Genomic DNA, 18,326 nt, shown 5'->3' with positions numbered 1-18,326 from the left:
CCAGCTGAAATGAGGAACAGATATGGGGGCAAGTGTGAGGGGGACCAGGAGTCTGATGTATTCATGATGTCTACTAGAAATCTAGTTGGAAATGTGGAGTAGGCAGATGGATATTCATATTTGAAGTTTGGAAATAAAATTTGGGTGCTACCAGCATATCACAAATACTTGGTTCGCTTACTAGAAAACCACAATCAACTCTCGACACTGGCTAGAGAATTACCTCACAGTAATAATTCTTGCTGGGTATGAGGGAAGCCGTACTCTGGCAGAGAGAAACCTGTTCTCTTCATTTCTCTACACGGCATCTGTATAGTCTGACATCATTGCTGCTACAGGGCAATATCAAGGAAGAGACAGAGAAAGGTAGCTGCTTTTCATGCACAGAACACAGAGGTCACTTTCCAATGTTAAAAGGAGGGAATGGGGAAATTAAAGCAGAGAAAATCTAGTCAAACACAGTCCCAAATAGTAGTCTGGGAGAACCCTTTAGTATGTCATGTGCCAAAGGCATCTCATCTATTTCAGGGGCTCCTGTTTTCCCCACGGCTCTCAGACACTTTATCACCTGCAGATAACATGCCAACAATGGATCCATTCAGCAATTTCATAAAGGTGAGTGAGGGGCAGGGAGCAAGTAACAGAAACTCATTCCCAGCCAAATTTGCTATCAGTAGCCAAAAAGCACATCTGCCATACCAACATTAACTTTCTGTGGGAAGCAGAAAAGACACTGGACATTTAAAAGTTTTAAATGTTCTCAGTAGGGAACTGAAAAGAAGCCGTCCTTATAGGCATAATCTGATAAACCTATATCAAAAAGTGATGGTAAGAGGCACTTGGGTGGCTCAGTGGGTTGAAGCCTCTGCCTTCGGCTCAGGTCACAATCCCAGAGTCCTGGGATCGGGCCCCACATTGGGCTCTCTGCTCAGCAGGGAGCCTGCTTCCCTTCCCCTCTCTCTGCCTGCCTCTCTGTCTACTTGTGATCTCTGTCTGTCCAATAAATAAATAAAATCTTTTTTTAAAAAAAGGGATGGTAAGTATCAAACTAATGTTTTATATTCAAGACAAGCTTAAAGCCATCAAAAACGTACCCATCTGTATTCAGTACTTTTGGTGTTTAAGGCCTGCAATTTTGGAGGGATGGATACACAACGTCATCTTTCCAGTATGCTATTTGTTTTAGACTTCCATTATAATTTACTGACAATTCAGCTGGACAACATTTACACTTACTAGCCTATTCTATCTGAGATGAAAAGTGGGCTACCGTTTCTGAGGACCTAGGAATACAGTGAGATGAGGAATAACCCAGCAATAAGGAGACTTCATTACCCATTGCTCATGCAGCAGTCAGCCTAAAATAAGAACACTGCTCCCCACGTAAAGATCCATCCACCCATTCTGCTCATATAATTATGGAGAGATTGTGTGAAAACAAAACAACTTTATAAAAGGCATCATGAGTAGTCCAAATCTTGCTCCAGTTTTTTAGCAAGTATTTGCTCTTCCAGGAAACATTTCCACTGGAGTTGAAGCACTCAGAAGCAAGTTAGTATCAGGATACTCTCGCTGGCTTCCACGGCTTTCAAAATCCTTGCATTGCTATCATGTGCGTTTGCCAGTAAATGTGACTTTTAATACTTTGTGTCATCTGGGTGTATTTATACGACTGTGACTACCAAAAACTTTACAAAAATTGGTGTAAATATGCTGTGATACCAATCCGAAAGGATCGCATTCTCCCTGGATAGCTACACCATCTTCACATATGAAGGTACAAATCAGTCCTTACTTTCACAAGCCCAAGGTAGGTATAATCGGTAAATTTATAAAGCACTCAGGTCAGATTTAAATAGCACTACTACATATTTGTGAAGAAATGCCCACCATCTCATGTTATTACTTAATCCTCAGTATTTTATCAGGTAGCTGTATTCTAACAGCGAAGGAGATTTTACTCAAGCTTGTATTGTTAAGAGACAGAGCTGGGATTTACTGAATCTTTACTAACCTGTTAGCTACTCTTGTTATTTGCGTCATAACTGGCAGGAAACCCCTTTAAAGAATCTCTGACTTTGCTTTTTTTTTCCTCAAAGTCCACCTTGGGGAAAGAGGAACTGCCAAAAGGGCTCACAAGTGAACAGGAAAGCAGCTAGAGGCCTTGGGTGCTGAAGAAACCCAGCGGCGTCAGAGACGGAGGCTCTCCTGGAGACAGAGGAGTGCGTGCCCCTGACATATGGTCAGTGCCCATCAATATCCGACGAATAAACTTTTTTTTTTAAGTAGGCTCCACACCCAGCATGCAGCCCAGCATGCAGCCCAAGCTCAGGGCTTGAACTCAGGACCCTGAGATCAAGAGCTGAGATCAAGACTTGGACGCTTAACCAAATGAGCCTCCCAGGTGCCCCTGAGGAATAAACTCTTTATGCCTAAGAGTTTATTTTGGCCCGATAAGATGAACTGCAGAGGTATTTCAGAATATCAGCAGATTCTGGATGAATTTAGATGTACAAATTAGCCACCTGGGGAGAGTATTGGCCTTTTTTTTTTTTGGCATAAAGCTGGGTATTCTGTTTAGCAACACTTTTCCAGGAAAAATGAAGGGACCAGAGCTTTCTTTGTCCTCTGAGCATCAGGAAAGGGTCTGGATAAAACAAAAACGCAATCTGCAGGAGATGGCTGGGATGGAGCAATGGAGTACCAGCGGGAGTGAGGGCCTCCACCTGCTTTATTTTCTTCTGCCCTGCCATATTCGTCTCATCTCCAGGTATTTTCTAAAAGCCCCTTTGCATTTGCATTTGCTAAGGAACTTTGCCGTTTGAAAGAGAAAAACCATTGCTCTTAACTTCCGGTGTCAGTTTCCCCAGCCAACATTCTGCCACCTCTAGAATCTCCCAGACTCCCGCCTCTCTCCTGAGCATGGCCTGAACAATGGGGCCACCCTCTGCCTCCCCTTCCTGAGAACACCCTCAGAAGCCTCCGTCCAGCCTTTCCTCCCTCCCACTCCTACTGTGAACAGTGGCTCACTCAGGAGAGCAGAGGCATTTGTTACAACTCCCAGTCCAAAGTTTCAGGAGCAGCGAAGCTTGCACCGTTTTGAAAGAAAGATCACAGATACCTTCTTGCGGTCACCGAAGCAGAGATTCTTTGTTTTCAAATGCTGTCTTGTAAAATTTCTCAAGAACAAACATCCATAATCTGACCTTTGAAAACCACTCTGCACTTAAATAGAAGTTTGCTTACATTATACTTCACACAGTTCCTAGAGTTCACCTTACGTTATTTATATCTTTTTGTTGTAACAAGACATTCCAAAGAAAAAATGGTCATGAACGCTCACATCTCTCTTATCGTGCACCCCCCGCAATACACACATAAATTCAGCCCAAGTTCAAGTCAGCATAGCTTTTTGTCTCAAAGGCTCTCAGTATCAGCCTCATTTGACAGTAACAACAATAAAAAATCTAAACCTAAGCTAATAAAACCTGCTCAGTGTCATGTCATCAGCACACGGAGGATGAACATTGTGTCGTTGTACTGCCTGTCAAGTTAAGACCTCCTCATCTCAAATTCAATTGCTATGTATGATTTTATAAAATAATTGACACTTTTCAACTTAAGAATATCCACCTTCCCACCCAATGTCCCCCAACAAAAAATCTTGACAAGCTGCTTAATCACACAAAAGCTTTTAATTTGCTTAAGACCCTTAGGTTGTTTTCAAGCAGTGTTTCCTTCTGAGGTTTAAAATGGGAAAATACATACCCCTCCATACCTTTGTGTCTGCTGGATGGTGGTGACATGGTGTCCCGAGTGGTAAATTGCCTTCATCGCACTGATCCATTCATTTGCCTTCGTCTATTAACTATCACCTTTACTAACGCGTGTGCAGACTACTGAACACACCTCCGTAACTAGAAGGAGTTCAATCCAGCTTAGGCATGATACAGCTCCCCCAACGAAGAGGGTAAGGGGGGTAGGTAAAGAAAAGAGACTAGAAAAGACAGAGGGGAAAAGAGGAGACAAGAACAGGTAAAAATGGAACAGGAGATATTAAAATGGAGAACTTAACTGAAACCTTTGCCAGTGCTTACAGTAATTCGAGTCATTTGATTCAGTTCCACCAAATTACCCAGAGCACTACCTTCGCACAGAGCATGCTCCAGAAATGAGCAGACCTCCAGCTCTGAGCTTCAGGCAGCAAAGCTCTGCTAACTGCCTTTTCATTCCTTAAGGATAGCATCTCCTAGATTATATTGTATTATCTATTCAGCATGGTGAGCTGGCTTCTCCTTCCATTAACATATTTAAAAACAAGACTTTAACTGCAGGAAGAAGAAAGAACTAGAAAGCATGATAGACTTTTCAAGGGAAAGACAAAGGAAATAAAGGGCCAGCTTTGTTTGGTTTATTAAATTTCAAGGGCTTTGCCCGCCAGTTTGAAAAATGCATGATATCACCAGTGCGTTTATTAAAAGTGCTACTTTAAATTGCAGATTGAGCAAATGTGAATTCCCCTTGGTAGCTGTAGGTTATTGACTAACAATTATACGAAATTTTTAAATGAAAGGAGGAGGGAAAATAGAGAAACTTGAAGGGCTATAGTCCTAAAAGCTGCTGTTAATTTAAGTAAAACTCAAAATCTAAATGTATGCACAATAAAATGTCCAGATTCACAAAGATGCAACATTTTCAAGATTGCTTTGCATTTTGGTTATTAAAGTCTTTAAAAGTGATGCTCTGAATCAAATGGCAAATAGCATAAACTTTGCTCAATGCTTCCATGACAGTTTAGCACTGATTTAAGAAGGGGGTGGGGAACCTTCCAGAGCAAATGGTTACTTGCTAGCTAACTTGAAAAATACACTTGTTTCAGCACAGAAATAACAAATCTGTTTCTGATTCCAGACATTATTTTCCAAATGCTGCCAAGAAAAGAATCTAAGGAATTCTTTTACATGCACAACATACACGAGACAACTGGAAAGCAGTCTGTGATCCGTTCCAGGATGCACAAGGAGGGAGAGAGCTGAGTTTCTAGTATAAACGGCCCTCGTGGGAGCAGAAGCACATGCCTGAGATAGTTCATAGCTGTAATCTCCAACATAACTCTTTGCTATTATTAGACAACCTAAAGGCTTTCCTAAGTTTGTAACTCGTGAAGCAGAAAAGAATAAAGACAGGACCCTACCATGCTGAGCACGCAGGCAGCTGGGATACACCCACCCCAGAGAATTTACCACTTTTTCAATCCATGAAACTGGATTTCTAGATCTCCAATGGCAGTAAGAGCTGAGAAAGGGAAAGAATCTAGTCCAACACACCAAAGCCAGGTTTAAATCTCTGGGGAGAATGCTGACTAGGTAAAACCCAATACTAAATTCAGAAACTAAAGGTCCATGATGCTCATAAAACACACTGAAATTATTCGTGGACCACAAAAAGATACGTGTATGATTCCTTTCCACATTAAGAATGACATTTTTAAAATAATACTTTATTCTCTAAACTCAACTATGGACATAATTGTTTTATAATTTTTAAAATTATGTTGCAAATATGACAAAATTACATCAAAAGTACATAATTTAGCATGCATCACTTGTGCTATATTAATAAGAAGACTAAGCGACAAAATCCACTTTGGAGAGAAGGGGGATACTAGAGGAGAATTCTGAAAGACTGAGTCATCCAACTGACTGAGCTATCTAATGCAACTGTTTAAATTTTGGCTCACACTGAGATGACTGCAGTGAACCAAGTTCAATTTTGTCTGTTGTTTTTCCCTTTCTCAGCAGGCTAGGATTTCATAAGGAAAACTGGATCACTTATAGGAAAGAAAAACGCAACATTTTCATTAGGGCTACTGACCCTAGTATAGGCTTCACCCTTCTCTCTGCACATGCAAACCTGTCTTAAGCTTGCACCAAGCTTCAAGTGCAGCATCCAAGGACAGTCATGCTTACAGTGCTGCGCCCACCTCATATAAGGTTACCTTCAATCAGTGTGATTTTACATATGGTCTGCTCTAATGGGTTGAATAGTGTCCCTGGAAACCCACATCCACCAGGAACCTCAGAATGTGGCCTTATTTGGAAAGAGAGTCCTTGCAAATGAAATCATTGAAGATGAGGTCATATACTGCATTAGGGTGGGTCTGACATCCAATGACACTTGTCCTTATATAAAAATTACAGAGATACCCCCAGGAAAAAGGCCACATGAAAACAGGGCCTGAAATACTACCACCAGCCAAGAGATACCCGAGGCCGCCAGAAACTGGAAGAAGCAAGGGAAGACCCTTTGTAAGAGATTTCGGACGGGACGTGACCCTGCCAACACCCTGATTTTTGATTCTAGTTTCTAGATTATGAGAAAAGAGATTTCTGTTTTAAGCCACTTGCCTACTGGTAATTTGTTACAGAAGCTCTAGGAAACAAATCCAGATTTGTCTCCTAACCAGTGCCAGTTGGCCAATGCTTTGCTACCCGTCTGCAAGCAGAGTACTCCAGGCAACAAGTTAAATGCTTAAGGACTCGTATGGCTGTTTGATACGGTAGTGACATCACATAAGACATAATGTTGCTTTATAAAATATCTGTTTGTGATGGGTTGGAAAGTAAAAGGAAAAAAAAAAAACCAGTCTTCACAGTTAGAGATGCATTGCAAAGATAATTAATATTTACAAAGATGAAGCTGGAGGGCTGTAATTAAGAAATTTGCATTCTGAATCGTCTCAGAGAAACTTATATTCTACTCAGTATCAGTGGTAAAAATATTTTTTTCTAATATTTTGAATGGCGTAATCCACAAATGGTTTACAATATATGCATGGTCTTTAACTGTTAATCACATTATTTGATTAGCTGGAAACTCATTTCCGAGACCACAGTGCATCACTAATTACACAATGAAGGAACAACACAATCAGAGTTTTGTTAACCACAGGACCCTCGGCAGAACCTAAGAGAACGTCTTCTGAGAGACTGGGAGCTGAGACATTGTTCACAGAAAATAAACTTGGGTGGAATCAATGGATCTGAGCTACTTCAATGGCACTAACAGAGAGTGACTACAACTTTGTGAGTTTTAAGAGCAGACAGCAATGACAAAGATGACATCTCTCTTCCAAGAAGGTACTTTTTCCTAGTACCCTACCAACCAAAAGCTGAAGAGACATGACTTTAGAAATAAACAGTCTAAATGGAGAAGAGGAAACCCTGCAGTAATGTGGGAGACCATCTGATGGGAATGTTTTCTCTCAACAATTAAAAAAAATACATGGGAACATGATTTACCCAAACGAAGGGCAATCGTGTTTTCCTTTAACATCCGTGCTAATCATAACCACAGACTCAAGAGCCCTTAGAACCTCAGATGGCCATAGAAATAGGCCAATTAATAAAAGCCCCTGGAAAAGTCTCCTATAGAGGGAAACACTAACACAGCAGGAAACACAAAGTGTCCGCAAGTAGCCTTTCATATTCCTGTGTTCAGGCTCAGTCACCATTACTTTCTCGTGAGTTTGCCTCACAGGAAGCATGGAAGGGCGACCTAAAAATCATTATTGTAAATCAAGAGGCTATTAATCACAGGAAGAGAGCCAAATGTCAACTGTTTGTCCTGGCTGCTGGCAGATCAGAAAGTGGGCTTTAAAGGGGACTGTGGATTCCTGATTTGAACACACACTTCAGCACAAAAGTACTCGCTTGTCATCACATGCCATTCACTTGACTTTCTAAAATTTCCCAAGTTACCACGGAAACTAAGAGTTCATGAAGTTGATAGATTCTTAAATAAAATGAAATTGCTGTTATGGGAATGGGTGGAGACAAATACATTGAAGCTGCAGAAGTCATACCCTGCAACAACTCCACACCTGCATTCAATTAAAAATCCTAAACCTTAAGCTATCATTAGGTCATAATGATTTCAACTACACTGTGGAAATTACACTAGGTTAGCCTACAGCCTCCTCCCATAATACTGAGTTCTGGCTCCTCCTAGTTATGTTTTTTTTGAGCAAACATTTTTTAACAAACAGTACTATGAGAGCCCATAAGTCATTTTATCTAAAATTATTTTTCAGAACTATTCAAATTCATTTCAGTCTTAAACAGAGCTCTTTAGAAATCCACTGCAACTAGGAACTCTCTAGTGCAAGAGCTAATTGAATTCTTAGAGGAGGGAAGAATGTGATGTTCTTGTTTGTTTTTACCCCCTTGATTTCATCAAATTTATACCAACTATAGAAACAAACACACCAAACTCAAAGTTTTATATTAAAGATAGTGGTGGGTTTTAAGGCGTCAAATTAGAGTTAATTCTGTAAATGTGGAAACTAAAAAATCCATGTCTAGAACTCATTAGTGGGCTTTGTGGACAAAGAGAATCAGCAAAGCAAGACAGCCAGGACCTCTTCATTTCCAAAAATTGAAAAGCTGTCAAGAATTTCCCATCAACAGAATAACATACACTGAAAGATATGAAAAAAATAGTCTACTCCGGTTCCAAGAGAATTCATTTTAACTCTTCCATTCCAACAATCTCACAGACCCACACATTCTCAAATGTCTAAATTAATTACATTAAGATAAGAGCTGGAACAAAAATAGAGTTTGAAGAAAAAATAATTGCCTAAGAAGAGGAAACACTGCCTAACTAATCAGGGAGTCTCTATATATACTCACATATTCTCCATCTTACAGTACTTAGTAAGCACTATCGTCCATACGTAGCTAGAACAAGAAGTATGTTGTACAACAAAAATAATTTCATTCCTGAATTCACACACTAAAGCTTCAAGCAATAGAATAGCTTTCCCCTTCCCATTCACTCTGATCCTTTACAGGAGCAACTTACCCCATAAAGGCTTCTCTGGTAGAACTCATGCTACAACTGTACATCATTCCTACTTGCATTAACTTTCCTTAATTCTAAACTTGTAACTACTTTTGTCAATAAGAAAATGCATACAAAACACATCCAAACAGAGAAATATCCTTTCTGTCTAAAAGAAAATTCCACCTCCCCAGCAGGAGGTCTTTGTTCCTGTTTGCAACAACAATGAAAAAGAACAATGACTTTTTTCACTTTCATACTTGCAAACTCCCCCAAACTTTGATTTTAATAGTGCTAGGTGAGCACTGTGAGTTAGACTCTGATGCTAGATGATCGTTTTTCCTAACTAAAACCTCACCACCCGAATGGACCCAAAGCCCCCTCACCTTTCAGGCAGAACATTCTGAAGCAGTGCCATGGGGGGCTGGTGCTCTACAGTCCTATGGAGCCTGCAGTGCTAGGCACAGCTGTCCCCCAGCCCACCTCCCCACATTCACTGCCAGAGAGCGGGGCAGTCAGCCAGCAACTGCGATTACAGGAAGCCACTGCCCAATCCCTGGCTTTCTGGGCTGAGCTGCCGACACCTCCCTATCTCTCATACGCCGTTTCACACCATGGAATCAGCCAGGATCATCTTGAAAAGTGAGGGGCGCCGGAGCTGAGCAGTCACTGTTCGCTCAGTCCAGTGCAGACCCACGTCAGGGCAAGCCCATTTGTTTGTCTTATCAGCATTTTCCATTGCACCAGATGCAGGACCTCACGTGATCGACAGCACAAAAAGGAAATCGCTTGATTCGGTTTAACTCTTTGCTATTAATTATGAGTCCTATTCTTTGACCTCATTTTTCCTTTGTTACTCATACTCTTAACTTTTTTTTTCTTCCTGGTGTAGAACAATTAATATACTGGGACATAATTAGCACTAAACATCACGGTATGCAACTCTGCACACAGCTGTCGGAGTAGAGATAAACGGGTGGGTCTCTGTGAAGCACTCAACAGTGTTGAACAAAGAGTAAGCACTGTGGACATGTTGACTGTCATCATGACTACCACCACTGCTAGTAATAAACTGGAGTGTTGGGATTCAAATCTGAAACGTGTTACACTTCCAGGGCATTGCCCTTTCCCAGAGGAAACAAACATCAGTCCATTTCAGTCAACATTGGAGGCTGTGAATTTCTCACTCTGCTGCAGCCACAGTCGGATTGCTAATTTCTCTTCCACCCAAGAGTTAAATTCACTCTGCTGAGTTCACAATTACTGCAAACTTCTCAGCATGGGTTAAAAAGCCATCGAAGGAACTTCACTGCCTATCTAAAGAGAAACGGTCTACGAATGTGGCCTCAGGAGCACCCTGCTTGAAAGCACTGTCTGAACTGTGAGTGCCCTCGAGATGCTCGGAGACTCTCCAGCTCCCTGGCCACCGGAAGTGGCCATTGTTTGTGAGGCCCGTTACTGTGTGCTGGTCTTCCTCTTGACTCCACGGGATGCAGGAAACTGACTCACAGAACCAATCTATCTGTCTGTGTCCTGGGGTGCTCGCTGCAGCTCTTGTGACACGGGGTAGATGCTCTGTGTCTTTTGGCTTTTAACATACCACTCAGCATACCCTCGTTTGGTTTCCACTTGTCGTCTTCCAGTATTTCCAGCAGTGCCCAGTTCATAAGTTCCCTACCGTGAGGAAGTCATGGTACTAGTTGCTATGAACACAAAAACAATATTAAGAGGTTCCTAGCCAGAAGCTGCTGGGGTGAAAAAACCTGCATGTGGAATAAAAACCAGTGATATTAACCCTTAGAACAGAACGGGAAGGAACCTTATCACTCATCTCATCTGATAAAAGGGCTCAGAAATGAGGTGATTTGGCCAGCTAACCAGCAGTGAGCTGAATCAAGATCAAAATCAAGCCACCTGACCTAGCCTTTTCCATTTCACTACATGACCCTCCCCACAGATGGGCAGAGTCACTCCTTGTCCTTTCCTGTTTGGGGGTATCTCCTGTGCAATTTACGAATTGTCAAGGTATTCCTGAAAGTATTCTTCTGGGTTGGATTTGGATTTTTAAGCTGCAGAGAGAGAGAGAGAACTTTTACAAGTTGGAGAATTATGACTTCTGAACACAGGTCAGTACACACAGTTTGGGGGGCTTACAGGCTTCTACTGCACTCTGAATACTCACAGTCCAACCTTTCCATACAGAGGTGACTGTATGCGCTAGAAAGACCACTGAACCAAAAAACAAAGTGAACCTGATTGCAGCCACTTCCATACCATAATCCCGCTGGTCTCTACAGCAATTTCCTGAGCTGCCAACAAGCTCGCTGAATGTGGGAACTAAGTTAGTTCTAAGAGTCACACCTCTGGAGGGAGCATGGCCCTGTGGACATCTTGATTTCGGACTTCTGCCCTCCGGAATTGTAAGAGAAGACATTTCTGTCGTTTTCAGCTACCCACTTGTTGTCATTCATCACAGCAGCCCCAGGAAACTAATACATTTAGCAAGGTAAGCATTCTGGGACGAAGGGAACAATTTTATTTTTCTTTTTAAACTAACTTCAATTTATAATCACATGGGCTTAAAGCCATACTTTAACCATGTTACTGTGGCTGAATTTTTACCGAAAAAGAAAAAAAAAACTTCCTATAATACTTTTAAATAGCACGAATACCATCTTCTATTAAATTAGTGAGATTAGGGCGCCTGGGTGGCTCAGTGGGTTAAGCCGCTGCCTTCAGCTCAGGTCATGATCTCAGAGTCCTGGGATCGAGTCCCGCATCGGGCTCTCTGCTCAGCAGAGAGCCTGCTTCCCTCTCTCTCTCTCTGCCTGCCTCTCCATCTACGTGATTTCTCTCTGTCAAATAAATAAATAAAATCTTTAAAAAAAAAATAAATTAGTGAGATTATAGGTATCACCTACCTGAAAAGGTCACAGCACTAAACTCAAGCCATGGAAATGGAATATGCTTTTATTAATATCAAACATGAAATTATGTGGAGATACTTTTAAAAATCCCTTACTTGTACCATCAAACAACTGTGAATATATTTGAGAAATAAAACCTGAAAAGGCACACTGTTCAATCTAGGTGGAAAAAAATAACTACCCAGGAAAATGATTATTATCTGTCACCGCCGATGAGAGCTGCTGAGAAGCCCGTCTAAGGGGGGCGGGCGTGGGACAATGTATGCTTGCCGAATCCACAGCCCTCTGGACTGGACACAGGTGCCTTTGCCAGCCATGACCTTAGAGCACAACCACTTCTCTCCCTTGGAGGATTACAACATCCAGCGTCATGTTAAAGTTTAACATTACTATCTCTGCCAGAGGGAGTGGTAACCAACCAGCCAAAAATTTTTAGACCCTTACATCTTCCAAACTACTCCACTGCTATGAAATTTGTTGCTTAAAAAAAAAAAAATGCTGTTGTTTCAATAAAATAGTGAGGATATGAGTCAATTAGAAATTAATTTACATGATACACTGAATGAGTGAATCTAGATAGGCTCAAAGTTTTACTTTGTTCCTGGCAAAACACAAGGCAGACATACACAAGAAAAACAGGCAAACCAGGTTTTCTTTCTATGTACCCTGACCCTGACTCTTACCAAAAAAGTCAGACAAAGATGAAAAAACCCTTCTCTACACCCATTCCAGAGTTTGTTTTACATGAACTAGAGAAGGATTCCACCAGGTAAGGCCTGTCTTCATACCTTCATCTCTAGGCATGCATCTCAGCGCCCTACAAGTCAGAGGGGATTAAAGACCTATTCCCAAACACCATGTTCCGTTTTCCCCTATACTGTAAGAGACTGAAGATGCTGAAACCTTCCGATACTTTTAAGGTTAGAAGGACCAGAGAGGAAGCCCCCTGGTAGCCAAGGCTGAGTGGCCACATCTGAACGCATCCGGAAAGGTTCAGTCATTCCCCGCTCCCTCACTGTCCTACAACACTGCAGTTTCTACCAACATTCGAGTTTTTCCATATATTGATTACTACCACAGGCCCAAGAGAAAGAAGAAAAAATATGACAGCATCAAAACTTTAAGTTGGCTAATTTTATGTTTTCCCTGGCTAGCTCCCCCACTTCAGTGCCCCTTTCTGTAGCAGGGTTAGTTCATCCTATGAAAATCCAGACACAGGTCTTTGTTCTAGACACTTCTTCCTAGCATCATCAGACCCTGTCTCCTGCTGGATTCTTCTGCACTCTGGAGGCAGGGATGACCTACTTGATCCCAGGGCGACCATTCTTGAAGGAGGTGTTGGAACCCCCGCTCTCTATAGAGACAGGTTGCTCCGTGTTGGACCCGAATCTGCTATGAAGTCGAGGAGAGCAGCAAACACTTCACTAGGGTTTCTTGGTGGCTTCTGGCCTCAGGAACTTCATGTAGGTCACCATATTTCCTCGAGGAATCACGGGAGTTCTGCTCTCACTGGACATTTTAAAATACGCTTTCCTGAGCCAGTTGTTAGGGTTACTTCTTTTTTTTTTTTTCTTCACGGCTAAGTCTGGACTTCATGACATCACGGCCAAGAAGGCAGCCCTCATTTGGCTCTCTACTGTGAAATCCATCTCTTATCACATTCATGCCACCCTCACTCTCCTAAGAGCCAAATGACTTGATTTTCTTTTTGTTAATAACTCTTGGGTCCCTCTGGTTCTTTTTCCCCCCAGGGAATGTAATAACAAGTTTCCCGGCTGACCTGAGCTCTTAGCATAGATGATCTTGGAGCCTTTCCTGATCTCTCTTAGTGTGCAGATTTGCCCTGACTCCACTGCCATCCACTGGGCTCCCTTCTGTAAGTCCACCCAGTGCCTCAGAAACACAGTACGCTTCGTGAGCAACAGCAGCCGGATGAGGCTTTACTGTGCTACCTTACTCCATCTATCCTGCTGGATGAGCTTCCAAAAGTTATACCCGTGGCTGAGATGTTTCTCCAAGCTATAACACTCCTTGCTTCCTTTACAGTAGTTTACTTTTTCTTTCTAAATCTGATTCCTTATTCTATTTTCATACATACCTACTACACCTCTCCAAAAGAGCTCCAAGAGCTCTATTCTCTCCTTTAGGAAAATAACCAATAATAATAATAATAATGATAAAGATAATGGTGATGATATTTCCACTTATGCAAAAAACACAAGGTGGAATAAACCCCAAATTCCTCGACTAGCAATAAAAGCCTGTCTGACACTTGGACTCAGCTCTTTTCCCCAGAATTTTTTTGGCTATTTCCCCCTTCAGGGGCCCTGTCAGCAGGCTTTGTGCCATATTCTGAATGGCTTCATACCTCCACTGTCTTTGATCAGACAATCATCTCCTTCATCCGAAATGCAGCTCCCACCCCCACTGCCTGTTTTATTTCCCTTAGGCCTGTGGACCTTGCTCCTCTCAATCAATCTCTCCTTGCACAAGTCATCGCAGCACTGTTTCTATGCAGTGATCAGAGTGTCTCAGTTCTGCCCACCTACAAGGAAAAGTCCTCAACGTAGGACTCATTCTCACTTAACCTCCAAAGCCCCACAGGATACCTGAAACAGAACAGACGGTCAATGTTTGTAGCATAAACCACAATTATTATCACGTCAATATTTCATCCAAAAGCAAAATAGTGGAAAGAGTATAAAAACTGGATGAGATATATTTCCAACAGTATAATGATTGCTATGAGACATCATTAAAATATTTAACATAGTCCTTAAAATTAAATACATATTTTCCTTACATATAATCATACTGAAACTCCTTATTAATAGTTATGACCATTAATAGTCAAACTTATGGTAGAATTTTTATAAACCATTATTTCTTTTTTAAAAAATGATTTTATTTATTTATTTGAGCGAGAGAGCACAAGCAAGGGGTAGAGGCAGAAGGAGAACAAAGCTGAGCAAGGAGCCAGACGTGGAACTTGATCCCAGGACCCTAGGATCATGACCTGAGCTGAAGGCAGACACTTAACCAACTGAGCCACCCAGGTGTCCCTAAATCATCATTTCTTTAACAATACACACAAATATCAAATCATTATGTTGTATTATAATATAATATAATACGTAAATTATGTCTCAATTAAAAAAAATACACCATAAAAAATGGCTAGTAGTCTAAAGAGGCCCCATTTTCAAACCCACAAAAACAAATACCATTCTCTCTGAAGACAAGTTCTCCAATAAACTCAGAGAGCAGTCTTTCCTATTCTCATTCAGTCTAATTAAATGTTTGAAGGATCACGGAAGTGGAAAAGAAAAAAAAAATTGTTTTTGAAAGTATCCATACAAGAACGTTGAAGTCAGTGTGTCCAGCTGGGAGGGAGGATACCAAAAAATATTGTAATAATGACCCCAAATACCCTTTCCTAGTAGAATTATAATGAAACATAAGAGGGAAAAAAAACACCCTAGAGTCTAAATATCATTTCCTTAAAGCTTTGCCATTGTCAATATGCCTAATATGTGCATATTTGGAGAGTTTAAGTTTAAAGCATATAAAAATAACCTCATATCCTTTCATGCTGTATATTTTACCAGCGTGTAACTCCGGAAATAAGCATCAGTGGCAACCCTTCAAAAACAACAACAACAAACAAGCTTACCTAAAATGAAGAGGTCATTTATATCATTTTCCCCTAAACATCTGAGTAATCTAAGGAAGTTAAAACAATAACCAATCTTCAGCCTCAGAAACAGGTGCAACTCTTCCGCCCACAAAATTACCCTCCTCAGTCATTCTAAAGAGAAGTCAGTCTACAAAGAAGAATTAGTCAAGATCATGTACCAGCCAACCAAAAGGAACCCAAGTTCTGTCACAGTTTACTAGTTAATAAAGCATAAACCCATAACCAGAGAGTAACTGGACTGTTACTATCTTTAATCATCAAGGAAAAAGATAAAAGGAAGATGTACCAAGTTAAAATGCCCAGGCTCCTGATAATTTCTGTCCGGAAAACTAAATACCTACTCTAATATTTAAGTTACTTAAGACATATAAATTTGAAACCACTTTATTTTATAGCCAACTATGTGTTGGAAAAGCTCGAAGTTTTATAAAGAACTAGAGGATTTCCATCAAAAAGGCAGTTTATTTCTGAAATCCCATTCTCCAACTTGTGACCCACTTAAAGTGTGGTGACAAGGTTTAAAGGAAGGAGCTAATCATTTCCCGCTCAAGTGCCAAGTCTTTGGAGCGGCCAGGCAGCTTGAAACTACAGGAATAGTCAGTTATTTCAGGACCCATAGGATTTACAACAATAATGGTCGGAGGAAACCACACCATTTAGGCTCCCTCCATCTTTTTCCCTGTCCTTAGGAGTATAAAAATAAGCAAGAAAATGATTCTTCAAATTGGCAGACCAATTTGAGGGTGGCGTCTTGCCACAGTGCATGATAATCACAGAGTTACAAGATCCACAGAGAACACAGCAAGCCACAGAAACAGACACGATCTTTTCTGATCCTCCTCTTTGATCGTGCTAAATAGATCTAAGCCTTTCCTTTTTTATTTTTGTTTTACCTCTTCCTCTTTTCCTCCTTCACTCCCTCCCCACTGTCTTTCTCTCTGTCTCTCACCCTCTCCCTTCTCTGGGTGACATCAGTAAGTCCTGCTAAAAGTCACCTACAATTCTGTTGATGCAATGGCTGGCATTTACTTTGTGTTCTACCTTTATTGAATGCATCTCTGCAAATGAATGACAGTTTATTAACAACAGTAAAATCTATGGCTCCTCCAGAGAAAAAGGTTATATGCCAAAAATAGAATACTACATTAAAAAATTTTTAAATGCACTTATTTTAAAGCAGATGTGCTTCTGACAGCTCTATTAAGTCATCTGTCTCTGAGGAACTCAGTTCATACAAAAGAAAGGCATCAGCCCAGGGCCCTTGGGGTTTTCTGTTTGTTTTTTGGGGTGTGTGTGTGTGTGTGTGTGTGTGCGTGCGCGCGCGCGCGCATGTGTGTGTGTGTGTGTGTGTGTGTGTGTGTGTGTGTGTTGGGGGGAGGGGGCAGTTTAGTTTCAGATTTTTTTCCTTCAATTTGAAAGCTAAATGAATTTTTACTTTTGTAAGGGAATAAAAGTGACGCCAGAGAGCCTGTTCTCAAGGCAATGTTGTCCCCCTTCTGCCTTTGCCATCATTAGTAAGCTGCCTATCTTCCACTTGAGAAAACTTTCTGCGTGCTACAGAGTGAATGAAAAACTTCCAAACCCGCCCTGTAAGGTCAGCAAAGGAATCTGTCACTTGACCTTCACAGAGCCATCAGGAATGTCAAAACCAAAGAAAGGAATGGAAAGGAACAAAATCTCAAAACCACTGAAGAGAGGAGAGGGGAGGACACAGCCTAACTGGGCCACAGTCCGCTGTAAGGTCTGAGGCAAGCTACCTGGATCTTTGCTTATCCGTCCCACAAGGAAGCGGACAGGCGTCTCCGAGATTCCTCCCAGCCCTAAGAGATTTGTCTTATTTTGTCAAGGTAACCACTTGGATCCCCTCATAGCTCCGATTGAGAGACTATATATGAATACTTACTAAAATACTCTTAAACGACACTAAGAGGGAAAAATACATAGTCACTACTTCTAAATAATTGCTAAAGTTGAGTTTTCAAATTAGGTATACACAAAACAAACTTTTATTTGGAATTTCACTTTTATCTGAAAGGAAAGACATCTTTACAATGATTATCCCTGAGACCTTATAACCAAAACATATAATAACTATATTGGATATCAAAAGCTTTTGTTCTGACATCAGGAGCATCTTTTATTTATTCTCTAATATTTGGAGAATGAAAGAAAGGGTAACAATGCTTTTTGAAATTGTTATTTTTTTCTGAGCCTCATTTCTTGAGTCATAGGGAAAATATTTTTTTTGACTCTACTTTCAACTTATTCAAATCGCATCCCAATATTTTTGGAGATGTCCTATGTATAAATCTAGGTATTCACTGAGATACTGCTATGGGCCTAGGATGCAAAATGAGGATTACAGCACTTCAAATAGGCTACTAAAAGCTCCTGTTATTTCTGAGTATTGGGATTTAGCAGTTTATTAAGAAATTCACAGAAAAGACATAGTCCAACAGCCTTTTCAGTCACAAATGTTATATAACTCCCATTTATGTTAATGAGGATCAAATGCCATTTATAGTGTTTGCCTAAAAATATTCAGTGGAGAAGAATTGGTTTCAGTTATAGAAATATGGTCTCATTGTCACCATTTTTTCTTTTTTTTTTTTTTTTACTTTTTGAAGCAGATGACAAGAAGACATAAAATTGAATATTTGGGGAAGCAATTTCAACCATACAAAAAAACAAGAAAATCTATGTGGTATCCAAGTATCAGCTGGGAGGAAGGGAGGAGAGGGAGATGAGAGCAAGAACATAACACATTATTGGGGAAAATGGTTAATGGTGAAACCCAGCTTAAAAGCACTTGCTTATTGGGTCAAGGCAGTAATCCTACTTGAAAACTCAGAGTGATT

The 18,326-nt window shown here is 40.8% G+C and overlaps 1 protein-coding gene across 5 annotated transcripts in view; it reads right to left on the bottom strand.

Annotated features, from left to right (window-relative positions):
• Positions 1–18,326, bottom strand: part of NHSL1 (NHS like 1) — a 231,354-nt gene that overhangs the window by 99,431 nt on the left and 113,597 nt on the right. The window contains exon 1 of one of the 5 annotated variants that reach the window (XM_059177431.1): positions 9,231–9,551. The exons of the other annotated variants lie outside the window; for them this stretch is intronic. Within the exon in view, the coding sequence (XP_059033414.1) occupies positions 9,231–9,246 (16 nt within the window). The 5' untranslated portion in view covers positions 9,247–9,551. Of the gene's footprint in view, positions 1–9,230; positions 9,552–18,326 lie in introns of those variants that run through there. 5 annotated transcript variants of the gene reach the window in all.

This window comes from Mustela lutreola, chromosome 6 (genome assembly GCF_030435805.1).
Source record: "Mustela lutreola isolate mMusLut2 chromosome 6, mMusLut2.pri, whole genome shotgun sequence".
In the NCBI taxonomy this organism is placed as follows: domain Eukaryota; kingdom Metazoa; phylum Chordata; class Mammalia; order Carnivora; family Mustelidae; genus Mustela; species Mustela lutreola.
Note: the sequence above shows the minus strand (reverse complement) of the source record. Positions and strands in the feature narration are given on the sequence as shown.